At 34.3% G+C, this 13,657-nt stretch overlaps 1 protein-coding gene across 1 annotated transcript in view; it reads left to right on the forward strand.

The window, feature by feature from the left end:
- Positions 1 to 13,657, forward strand: part of ccdc171 (coiled-coil domain containing 171) — a 150,614-nt gene that overhangs the window by 49,593 nt on the left and 87,364 nt on the right. Inside the window, exons 13-15 of the mRNA XM_015345164.2 lie at positions 836 to 1,036; positions 5,385 to 5,552; positions 12,165 to 12,353. Coding sequence (XP_015200650.2) covers positions 836 to 1,036; positions 5,385 to 5,552; positions 12,165 to 12,353 — 558 coding nt within the window. The remainder of the gene's footprint in view (positions 1 to 835; positions 1,037 to 5,384; positions 5,553 to 12,164; positions 12,354 to 13,657) is intronic.

Genomic DNA, 13,657 nt, shown 5'->3' on the forward strand with positions numbered 1-13,657 from the left:
AAATTACATTTACTACTTAAATATCAACTGTCACATTTGATTCAGGATTTATTTGTCTATATATTATAATGCTCAAATAATTTTAAAGTTGTCACTCAAACTGATTTCTGCTTGGACTTTTAATACATTCTCTTGAATGATAAAACACTTAAATTGTTACGTGTTTTTTTTAGTTCTTTACTACTGGGAGGTTATAGGTTTACTGTATGGTTATAATCATGATGCCGGATTGTACATTATTTAGCAACAGAAATGAAGAATAAAGACAGAATGAAGAGTTTATTACAGACAGTCTGCTCTACTGATTCTTTAAACCTTCACTTCTATTTGCTACTACCTGTATCAATCTTTGCTACCTTTGCTACCGTCAGTGTTTGCTGGGTAACTAACGCAAACTGTGAGCTTTAGTGCAGACGAATATGTATAAATAAATATATATCCTCAAATTTATATATTTATATATTCAATAAAGAAAGCTACAGTCAAAGACAACAGAAGTGCATAACAATGCTACAAGAGTTTTTATATGTGGAGTTGATCACTTATTGTAGAGGAGTGATTGGATTGTGAAGTTGCTTAAAATCTAAATTTGCATAAATACATTATATTTTAGTAATTGTTTTCTGAAACAAATACATAATTTAACCTTGGTGATTCTTGAAGGGCATATTAGTGTTAGATGGTGTCACAGCCCATTTCTCCCACACTCACACAATTGAATTATCCACCCTTCTTTCAAGAGAACACAGCCTCATTGGTGTTCACCACGAACAAGTTTGGGGTGGCTTTTTGAAGCCCCAGCCTGCCTCACACTGTTTTTCCCCCGTGTTTTTAGGAAGCATACACAAATCTAGCAAGTGCCAATGAGGAGATAAGCCGTCTGCGCTCAGAGTGTGCAAACCGAGAGACCCTGGTAGTCAAATCTCAGACTGAGCTGCAGGATGTTCAGCACCACTGGGAGACTGAGAAAATGCGCGCCATGGAAGCTGAGAAAGAAATCCAGAAGCTTACCCAGGTTTACCAGCAGGATTCGCAGGTATTCTGTTCAATAGGTGCTGTTGTTAAGCAGATTTTTTTCTACTTTCCCACAAATAAAAATATAAAATCAGAAGCAAGGTTATGACTAAGGAAAGCCAATTATCCTCACTCTGGATGGTAATGGCATACTGATCCATGTACACCAGTGAGTTTCTTAAAATACTAGTGCATCAGCATCTCTGATGTACTTTATAATCTGTTCCTAATATCAGTATCCATTGTTGTTTTTAATATTGAATTGACTAATTACCTGAAACCTGCAACTACTTTGAAAAAATAGTCATTATTTCTAGTCCAGGAGTCAGAAGTTGCTATATACTTTTTCACTCTTTGTACTTATCCATTCTGTCTGTCTGAACTCTTACTTTTACAAATGAAAGCCTGTATCTTCTAACATAAATTAACCTGGAGATGTCATAATGTGTTTGGATTATTTAAATTTCCTTTTTTTGGATCAATTTTTAATATGGTGCCCAACATGGAGTATGGTAATGCACAGAAGAATTTAATCTCTTTCATTATTCATTGACAAAATATTAAAAAAAACTTTACTTATTTGATATATAGCTATTTTTGCACAGTTCTAATTCTGATGTTGACTTTGTTTCCTGATTTGGTGTGTACAGTTCTCAAATATAAATGAAGACTACAGCAAATCAATAATAATTTTGTCCTTTTCTTACTCTTGAGTTCATTTGGTACTTTTTTTTACTACAGAAGATTAGTGCTCAGTGCAGGTTAAGATGCAGCTTGCACCATATTGCAACCCTGGGACTCTGCAACACTCCCACCACCAGCAAGGGGCACTGCTGCTGCATCAAAATCAGCATGTCATGGGCAGCGTTTACCCAGAAGCATTTACTTCATTTGGGTGCTTCCTGTCAGACCATTAGCCACTGTGTAAAATATAATCCCAATGAGCCACTTTTCTTGAGAGAATGATGATAATTTCTTTAGTTTTGTTTCTAATATTCTGTAGGTTTATCGTAAATCACGGAAAAGGGCTAGTGTACACTGTTCTATTTTGGAAGTCCCTTGGAAATATACACGTGATATAATGTATTAAAACATTACTACTGACACTGAGCCTTCCACTGACTATTTAGTTGTTCACATGTTCTTGATGATCCCAGGCTGGGAGGGAGTGACAACCTCCTCATGTATGCATGTTAGATCCGCCTACCCCTCTGTTTACTTTATGGACACCACAAATAGTATAAACAGGCAAATCTAGCCATGATGATGGAATAATGAATGATTTGTAATGGTTTTTTCATTTGAGAAAAAAGAAGGACTTTTGAACCTGCTTACTTCAGTAATAAGCTAAGATTTTAATAGTCTGAAGAACTGCTTCGTTGTTGGTCATGCATTTAATCCAACACAGAGTTTTGACCAATAAATACGATCTTTTGTTTAGAGTTAGTTTTGGTGGATTCCTTTGGTCTGCTGTTCCCAGTCATCTTTTGAACATTTTTTGAAGGTTTAAAGGCACCAAATACAGCTTATTTAAAGAGAACCATCACCTGATGAAATCAGAAGGTAATAATTCCCATGTTAAGCGTCTCTTAAAACAGCTGGGGTCTCGACATAACTTGATGAGGTTACGAGAAAAAAGGTACTTCAGAGCAAGTAAGCACACTTGGACTCTAGCTCTTAATCCCTTACTTTATTTTCTTTAAAATGTCCTTTAGTTTTTCTATAAAGGACTCCTCAAAGAACATTATATCCAATTAATTGCTATCGAACTGAAGAATTAATGATGTATGGAGAAAACAGTATAGGACTTTATATTTAACATATTTATTAGCAATGCTAGTGTTGAAGTAGAATGTAAGAGTATTAGAATACTTATATCAATATGACAATAATTAATTTTCTTAGTCACAGTTGAGGTTTATAAAAAAATGTAGCAATCAGTGAAGCTGTTTCTTTATTTAAGAAAAGAAACAATGGTATTAGCAGAATTGGTTTCCATCCGGTTTGAAAAGACCTCAAATACATCACTGAAAACCAACTGTTGTCATTTGTTTTAAACCTCCCATCTTGATGCGATTATTCTGACAAAACTCGAAGTGATTGCCAACTGAGCTGGAGGTAGACATTCTTTCCACTTCCAGTGCACAGGGAGGTTTCAAGTCTCATCCTCTTAAATCTGTTGCAGTAGTCCTGCACATGAGTTACTGATTAAAGTTAAGAAGAATTGAATGTGGGCTAACATGTAAAGTCACTATGTATAGAGCACGGCAATTTGAATTGGCTCTTTTTTGGATCCTTGATTTCTTTGGCTTAAGAAAACAGCTTTGGATTTTGTGCTTGAGTTCCAATAGATCAAATATGCTGTACACCAATGACCTTTCTGCATAACAGCACAGTTAATTTGAACATGAGATTCTCATCTATAATGGAAAATTATTCAGATAGGTTATGGGGAACAGTAACCTGGAAGAAAAAAAAGGCCCTCTATTGCAAATACTGATATTTGACCATGTGTCCCAACTTTATATGTAAGGTTTAAATATTTGTGCATATCATTGATTGAGATTGACTTCAAACAGCTGGGCAGTGTGTTAATTGATATGAATGTAATATTGTTTATCAGACTTGGGTTTTGTACAAATGATACTGATTTCTTAAACTTCTGTTGGTGTGGCAAATAGGTCAGGCATCTTCACCTACTGTTCCTCACCTCGAAAATGTTACTTGAACCTGATTATAAGTATTTTAATAAGCTTGTATATTTTAAAGCTGCCTTAACATATAGCGATACTCCAGCTGTCAGTTTCATGTAGTATTGAGATTCATGGCCTTTTAACAAGTAAGCAAATGACTCAATAAATGATAATTGATATTTACTGAAACTTAAGAGATAAGAATTTTGTGTGTAGTCCTTGTGTTTACCATCAAAATACAAAAAGCAGTTTACATGTGTATGATTACAAGTTTCTAATTTGTCACCAGTTTTGTAAATATAAATATTGCCTCAGTACACTTCTCATGAACTGCAGAAAATATTCCTTAAATTTTTGTTGTCCCTGGACTCATTACAAAAATGTAACAGCTGTACTATTACAGTCTCATCTTGTAAAACATCTTCAGATTAAACTGATTAATGTTCAAGGTTAAGGAAAAAAAAGATTTTGTTTTAATTAAATAATTTTGGTATCTGGACTGATGTCTAAATAATTCATTGTATATATGGTATTTAAAATATGCAGTGATTAGCAATTTAAATGTCTTCAGGGTAGCTTATAGCTTTATGTATTAAAGAAGAAAAATATGGCTGGTTTGGTAACCCATCACAGGGATATTCACTAATACAAGTTATTTAGTCCCTCTGGTATCTTACACACATAAATAATGCACACTGGCTACTGTAATTTAGCTTCATTTTCTTAAATGAAAAGTAAAGAAACATGTCCGTGTTGTAAGGCTTAAAAAGTCTGTGCAGAACTGTGAACTGTGAAGAAAAATATAATGTAAGGAAAATATAAATATTAACGCCATCATTCCACTTCTCTTGAAGTCTAATGTGAAGCCTAAAGTAAGCTTTCCAGTCTTATCTTTGCCTTTCTAATACTTTTTTAATTAAACAGTTTTCTACAGCAGCTAACAGCAGTTCCAGAATTACAGTGTAAATAGGTCAGGTTTATTAACTTACATATTTAAATTGGATTTATTACCAGCTGTTAAGGAAATGTGAAGTGTGTGAACTTCCCCAGGATACCTGTTATTGTAATGATAAGTCCTTTAGTTTTTATTTTGTCAACAACCTTCATAAGAACACACAGGTTTGTGTATGCCAAAACACTGAAGATTAAAAAAAAAATACAGTTGGGTAGAGAAAGTGTATGTCCAGCTTATCTCACTGCCTTTACTGACCATTGTTAGAGCACACATCAGTACTTTTTAGGTGTGAGTTTTTTTCATTTCTTCTGAAAAAAGCCTTTCCATTTTATATAACTTTTCCTTTTTTTTCCATAGTTTTGTTACATTGCTTTCTTAAGGCCAAATAGGTACTGTTGTAGAAAAAGATAGAATAATAATGAACAAGTGAAGCCAAAATATTGCCACTTAGATCAGTTATATCTTCCGGGTAATTTAAGATAATTAAGCATTCCTGCTTTGTTTAGTTTTCATTTATTTAAACATCATCATTAAAATAATTTCTTACATTCTCTAGTAGTGCTTTTAATCCTGAAGAATCCATAGAGCAAAGCTGGTGGCTAAACATGACGAAGGTTAAGAAAACACTGCACAACAATAGCTGCTATTTTTTCCATTGTGTCTTTGAGTACATTTTCTTTTACTTGTTTCTTTTCCTAACAACATTTGTATGTTCCTCTTAGGAGAAGCTGACCTTTCTGCACGACCTGTACCAGCGTCTGGTAGCTGGCTGTGTGTTAATAAAACAACCCCAGGGCCTACTGGGCCGGTTCTCCTGGCCTGAGCTGTGCTCCATCCTGCAGGAACACACTGATGCCTTGACCTCTGACCTGAGCCGAGCTAATGAGAAGGTAGGCCAGTGTGAGGGGCTGGGCGGCTGTGCTGGCTGGTTCCCGGCAATGACACTTGTCCTTTTCAGCTCACATCCAAGGCAAAAACTGACAAAAAAAAGAGAAAAAAAACACAAGGTTGCAGTACATTAATAATTCACTAGCATTAATTATGACTTGTCTACAGCTCAGTTTGATGCCATTGCTGAGGGCATGTAAATGTGACTGATGTCTGTATGGAGTCTCTCTTTTACCATCTTCTCTCCCTTCATGGTCCTTGCTAGTGCTACTAGCCAGTCTCAGCCATAGGGACTTAATTAACAGAAAATAAATTAAGGCTGCTGATGAAGCAGTCAGAAGGGCACAGAAGGGAAGCCAGCTCTCAGCACCCACTATGATGTGTTTATAGTCTGTACAATAGCCCAGTGTACATGTTTGTTTTCCCTGTCAGCTGGTATAAAGAACACAGAGAAATGAGACTTCACCGTGGCCTCCGACTACTGCAGTGAGGCTGTAATTAACAGCAAGATTACAGAGCATGGATTATGACTAATTAGCGAAACGAGGGTTATTCTTTTCTTTGCTGAATGCTGTTCTCTACTTTATGACTTGGGGCCTTTTTTTTGCATTAGCTTCCATCACCACATAATTTTTAATGCCAATGCAAATTGAACTGTTTTGCAGGAAATGTAGCTTTTATTGACTTGAGCACAAGTTCTTTCGTATTTTGAAGCTGTAGATGGCAAAAAGCTGGACTGACTGTTTGCCATCAGGGCTACAGTTTGATGGAAGTCTATAATAGAAAGGTATTCTAAGGTCAAAAATTGCATGCACTGCTGTTCCAAAGTGTTACATTATTCGGTATTGAGCAACTGAAAAAGAGTGGAGGTCAATTAGTCTCAATGGCCACAACACACTCCCAATAACAGAATTAATAAAAAAATGGAAAGTCTTTAACTGAATTACATCTTATGAGTTAATGCTTTTGCATACATCTCTTCAATTAGAAAATGTTGAGGTGTGTTTTCTGTTGGCTACCATTTGTTTTTATTCTCTTTTTTTAGCACAGTAGTCAAAGCTGCATTGTTTAACTTGTGTACTATATTTCCTAATAGTTACCTAACCTTACAGTTTTGGATTTCATCTTTCTGGCCTCTGGTTAATTAAAGGGAAAAAAGACTAGTATTATTTATTTTAGTATTACTGAAAATGCATTTTGCAGATATTTATAATATTGATTATGTTTCTAATAGTCTTAATAATATTAGTAAAGTAATAATAACAAATTAGGAAATTAGCTATTTCTCATATGTAAGTCACATACGTACAGTAATGTGAATAACAAAAATGAATTATAAGACAGCCCAAAGCTACAAACCAAGCACAACAGCCCCAGCAATGCCTTTAGCAATGTTGAAAATGCATTATAGTTTTGTATGAAAAAACACTCTGGGGATAATGCAATTGCCATTGAAAACAGTAGGCAGTGAAAATGTACAGTGAGAAAAATTCCTATTAATGGGCAGCTGAAATGCATTTTATGACAACACTAACTTGATATGCAAAGAAAAAATAAGTGCATATTGTGCCGGGAAAGTTACAGTTAACTTAATTACATAATTGGTAATGTACTACTAATTGGAAATGATTAACTTTTTAATGATAATGCTGCTGCATTTTAGACAGGTGTTTAGCTGTATATTTTTTTCTGTTTTACAGAAATTTATCTTTTTTTCTGCTCTTAACCTCACAATTGTCACACTTTGAATTGTGTCATTAATGAGAGAACAATTATACTGTACACTGACTTTATTTACTGCAGTGGTTTCCATTGTCAGTAGTCTTTTTTTGTGTGGTTAAAGTGAGCAACAGCAGTACAAAATGTTGTAAGCTGAGGTTTGATAGCTAGGCCTGCTATGTGAATTGCTTCAGTCCATCCATGATCTGCAAATTCAAGGCAGGGGTTCTTAACTGCATTTTATCTCATTCGCTGTCTGTTGAGTTCATGATGCCTCATTTGTAAACTATAGGTACATGTATTTCCTATATCCTGTACCAATATTTAACACAATTCAGTTGTTATTTTGTAGTGGAATGGAAGTTGGAAGCTGAATGGCTAGGTTTACAAATACATTTTTATTGGGCACTGTTGCCTCTCACTGGATTTCATGAAAACAGTTCTTAGCATCCATACTTTTAAGCAAAAAAGGTTTCTGCAATTTATGTGTATGATGGGTGGATTTGTATAGAGTGATTTAAGAGTCAGATATGATCATTGTGAAGTATGGTAGAATCCCTTATCACTGTGCTGGAAGTGGTATTCAGCAACTCTTTAAAGTGTTTGTACTTTCTTTGTATCCAAATTAAACAGATGGAAAAAAAGGTTGATTAGCAAATACCTTAAACGTGAGTGCTTATTGCTATATTCTGATTGTGTACAGAGGATATAACTATCTTACAGTACTCTGCTGGGTTCATCAAATAAACACACATTATTCAAAGAAATTATTAAGCTATTCAAATCAAATCAAACTTTCAAATACTTCAGCAGATAAAGAAATTAACTAGGAGGACTGATTAATTTGGGAATTGTGTACAAGGGCCTTGTTTTGACTGTGATCAAGGGATACAGAGCAATTAACAAGTTCTTTGCTTTATTCACTGTAGTATATAATGAAGGCTCTTGCACATAATTGAGTAAAAACAATTGAACATGCCTTGCAGTTAATGCATTTGTTTGGAACTGGTTTCAAATATCACCAAAATGCATGGTAGCAGGTGGATTCTTTTTAGATTAGAAATTGGAAGGCAAGCAGAGTTTATCCTTATTAGTACTTGAACTGACCTATTATACACATTTATAAGAAGAATAACTGAATATGATATGTCACTTACCCTATTATCTTTGTCCTTCTTTTCATAACAATAAAGAATTAATATCTGAATCCAAAATTTATTAGTTTCACGCACATGCACATGCTGTACGGTGTCATGCAAAGATTTTAAACATCTTAGACACTTTTGGGAGTTGATTGTTATGATTGTAAACAATTTGCTAAATATCTTCACTGATGTTTCTTATAGTACTTAGGATTCTTTCACAAATATCTGTCTTCAACTGTTCTGTCTTCATCCAGCTTGCTCCTGCGAACCTTCTAATTTCATCTTTCAGTAGATGTGTAATATCCATATAGAAAACACACATTTATGCATAATAGTATGGTGTAAAGAGCATGCAGTTGCTAGGAATTATGTGATTGAATATTAGATTTTGCCATTTCACAACACTTAGAGGGTAAGTACTGACTTGACATTTGAGTATATTATGTAAAATTTAGCCAAGTACTTGTTTCACCCTTAGTAGAGCTCAATATCACTATATTTGACCATTTAAATGGAATTGTGTGCTTCACAAGGAACACTTTTCAGGTATATGGTTTGTGTTAAGAATATGTAGTTACTCTGAATTATTTTTAGGAATGTAAATACATCCCAGTGTTAATATTTATGTAAAGTAGCATTGAAACAGATCAGCATACTGTCTGAATTTGATGTCAGTTTAATGTACCTGTATAAGACAGTGTTTGTGTTATATTATAAAGAGGAGACATCTGTTTATGAATGTAATGTAATAATAATAATGTTTCTTTATTAGCCCTATAGAATTTCTTGCATTAGGAATTCATCTTTTCTCATACCCCATCCATGGAGACACAGACACACAGACAGGGAGAGAAGCTTGGGGTCAGAGCGCAGGGTCTGCCATTGTTCGGCGCCCCTGGAGCAGTTAGGGTTAAGAGCCTTGCTCAGGGGCCCAACGAAGTAGGATTCCTCTGCCGGCCAAGGGATTTGAACCGGCAACTTTCCAGTCACAGGCGCAGATCCTTAGCCACAGAGCCATCGCTCCGCCCAAATATAGTGGTTTGGGCATTGTTATTTTTTTCAAGCCCTACTCTCTTTCTACATTATGTGTCCAAATGTTAAGTAATTTTAAATTACATGTATTTACATGACTATGCATTCAACTATAGACTAATTAACCTTGATTTATTAAAGGTTCAAACTATTAAGAAATTAAGCAAAACAACTTTACCAACAGCCATACTTTTTATACCAAAGTCCCAAATCTCATGTCTTAAACTGTGCTCCAAATTTTCAATTATATATAATTATTCAGTCATCTACAACAGGTAAGCTAAAATCTTCACAGCCTTTTAAATAACCTTTATAAGGTAGCCTGTGATGGTATCCCAATAGTTACATGTACACACCTTCAGTCCCAGTGATTGCTATCTGTGACTGGGGCAATATGACAAAATATTCACTGTTTATTTCCATATGATTAAGAGAAAACATTAGAAGTTCAGTTAAGGCTGATTTCTTACAATATAACTTAGAAAATAAGCTTAAGAATAAAACAAAAACCATATACAGTATAACTTGGATAGTTTCGTAAGTTAACAAAAGTGTCTGGACATCCTTTCTTTGATATTTTGTGTGCGCACACTTCTTTTACAGCTTCTATTGTTTTCTGTATTCTGATTTTTTTCCCCTGTAATCTTTATGGAAAACTTTTTGCTTCTTCTTCAACACATGCAGTTTTGTGTTCTGCAGTTGATGTTAGTTTCTTCCTTGCAACATCAGTTTTCAAGTCTACAGTCTTTTGATGGGATCCATGTCAGGGGACTAAGTTAGCCAGTCCATATTGTAATCTTTTTTTCATGAATTCCTTTGTAGAATTAATAGAATGCTTAAGGTCTTTATCCATCCAGATTACAAACATCCGTCTCCAGTAAGCTTTCTCAAACTGCGTAGCATATGAAAATGCAATTTTCTTTCTTGGTGTTCAGCAGCATTTATCGATCCCTTTACAATATGAAAAGATGTCAGTGCCTGAAGTAAAACACACCTAATTTATAACTCTGCCACCACTATGATTAAAACTTGGAGGGACTTTAACTTTCTCCTCTCTAGCTCTAACATATCATGATAAAAATATATGTTGGAGTAATTTGACAATAGAATTTAGGTAAACAAATAATCATTATCAGATTCCATGAGGTATTTTCCAATTAGTTTTTACTATTAACATTGATTGGTAAAGCCTTTTTAGTCTGTTGTTCTTAAGAATTTCGCTTTTTTTGTCCATGAATAACAATCTTTAACACAGGGGTTTGTTGAACTGCAAACTCTTAAATTTCTTGATCTTTTCTTAATTTTTGTATCATAGCTTTTGCTCTATTTTGCAGATATTGCTGGCCTGTTTGAATGATACTATTTCATGTTTTTCAGAAATCTTGCCTTTTCTTCTGAATGTGTAACTAGTTGCAGTAGTTCCAGTTTCTGTTTATTAATAATAGCCCACGCATACTGTGGCTTTTCAATAATCATAGTAATTTGGCATTTTTGTAGTATGTTCTTATTTAATTTCACTGCCAGTTTGAGATTGTAGATGCACATTAGTTTTAACGATAATCATGGCAACATTTCAGCACTACTTGTATTTAGCATATTATAAAGTAATTGACTGATGATAGTCATTTTTATATATCTATTGTTTGTTTAATAAGTAAGTGTGGAGTTATTTTGGAAGTATATGCTAGACAAAAATCTGTATACATTTAAAGTTAGTGTATGCATTGCATATGATACTGTATATAGTTTTACTATGTACATTATTGCAGTTTGTTGAAGTTGTGTCTTTAGTTTCTTAGGCTGCTTTTCTTAATATTACAGCATTAAAACAATTTATTTAATGTTTAATTTATATTATGTATATATAATGCTATTGCAATTTTACCTTCAAAATGACTTCATCACAGTTAATGAATACATAATAATATGTCAAAGATGCTATCCTGGAGAAGAACCCAAAAGCCTTCAACTTAAAACTTTTAAATTATTTATTTTGAAAAATTGAAACTTTTAATATCATTAAACATAATAGATAGAAGAGAGAGAAACTCTGCATTCTAAATTTTCACTGAGACAAATTGTCCAGCTCTTTGAGTTACTCAATTTGATGTTTATCAGTTATACTTCAGCATACTGTGTATTTTAAACACATTATAGCTGAATGTTTGATTTTTATGACCTACTCTCTTAACACCTTTTTCATGTCTTTTTATTGTCCCACTACAGAAAAGCCCTACAAGAGGGTTTCAAAGTAGTTTTACCCAATTTTTGTCTTAAGAATATTATTCATATGACCACATTACTTTAGGATTTGAAAGGACATACTGTATTTGTAAAGAAAAATTAAAAGTGAATAAAGAGCTTGATTATTAAGTTTATATGACATAACAATTTCAAGAAAATTGACTAGTTTATACGACTAGATAAATAGCTTTTTAAAAATGTCATTTTATAACAATGAATAATCTGTAAACGTAAATGTACAGTGTGCTTAGTTTCACAAACATTGTTGAAAGCCTAAATGAATTAAAGAAGTTCAGAAATGTAAGAAGAAAAGTGGTAAAAATTGTTTCAATATTAGGAGAGTTGTAGGTCAAATGGATCTCTGTGCAAAGAAAACTTCTGATGGTGTAATGTTTCACTTGTGGGAGCTCGAAGAATGTTCCCGCTGTCACTCTGTGGCAGAAAATATAAAGTAGCTCTCTGTTTTCTCCAAAGATATCCCACCTGGAGTGTGTCTGCCAAAACAAGAGTGAGGTTGTGAAGGAGCTCCAGCAGACTCAGGAAAACACCTTTAGTAAGCTGGCAGACCAAGTCAGAGAGAGGGAGACCGCCTGGAAAAAGCAGAAGAAAGACCTGGAGCAGCATTACACCACTCTGATCGGGGAAGTTCATGCCAGGGCCCAGGTATAGTACAGTTTTCTTTCTGAACGGATGCTTCAGTTTACAGATCTGCTCTTCTTTAAGAGCACAGCAAACCCATTTGTTTTTGTGTTAGCTTGCATAGGAGAATCACAGAGAGCTTTCTGTATAATAATAATCAAAAACATGTGAAATAAATACATTTTGTTTTTGTCTGGCCTGAATTTGCGATAATGGGATATTGTTTTTTTAAGTAGACTTTTAGCAGTTCAGAAAAGTTGTCCCTTAAGTAACAGAGTCCCTTAAGTAACAAATCTGGCTAATTATTCTAAAGTGAATGTTATACCAGCATGTCACATCTTGGGTTTCTGACACAGTTTCGTTTTTTTTTTTCAAGTTGTTCTTTATAAGCAAAGATTGTTGAGGTTTGAAACTTGGTGGCCCGTGTTATGCCATCTCTCTGCTACAACTCAAGTTCACAACAAAGTTCACATGGTTGGCCACCTCTTCAATCTGGCAAAAAAAAAAACACTTGAACAACTTCTCAGATGACAATGTGAGGCCAATTAAGGCAAAACTAAGTATACATAAAGTGTAAGTGAAGGCTGTGTTGTCTGTCAAAATTGTTCATGGCAAATTGCTACTCAATACAACATTGCTGTCAAAAGGTAATTAAATTCAAAGTGTGGGTAATTTACATATATTGTGTATTGGTGGTTTCTGAATGTGATTGTATGACTGTAAAACAAAAGAAAACAACCATTTGAATGTTGGAAATAACTTCTGTAAATGCCATATACTGTCTATAGGATACTATTCAAAATACCAGAAGATCCTTTTGTAAATCTCTGCCTATTTAGTTCTGCATATTCCAGGTGAAACTGGTCTTGTTTTCTGTTGAGTTTTGAAAAAGGTGAATAAAAAAGTAGTAAAAAGTAAATGCAGGTTTGACAATTCCTTATGAATCAAAGCAACAGTTTATACCATTTTTGAAAGAAACTGGCAACCAGATTTAACTTGTCATCCACAGTGTTTCATCTCTTGATGATTCAGGTCAGTCCTGAAAGGCCCAAGAGATCTTCAGCGTTTACCGATTTGCTTCGCTGGCTAAAAAAAAGATCTGCAGTGGGACTGAACACATTTGATTTTCAGTCTGCTTCACTCAAATCCTGGTAGCAGTTACAAAATGCTGCTGAAAACTAGTTGAAAAGGGAAAATAATAGGATGCTCAATGTACAAATTTTTATCTACTGTACTGGAAAAGACTAAACATTCTGTCACATATATTGTTTTAAGGAATGATATGTCATTGCTAACATAGAAAAAAGCCCATGTTTTGTGGGGACATA

The sequence above is a fragment of the Lepisosteus oculatus genome, chromosome 1 (genome assembly GCF_040954835.1).
Source record: "Lepisosteus oculatus isolate fLepOcu1 chromosome 1, fLepOcu1.hap2, whole genome shotgun sequence".
Lineage (NCBI taxonomy): Eukaryota > Metazoa > Chordata > Actinopteri > Semionotiformes > Lepisosteidae > Lepisosteus > Lepisosteus oculatus.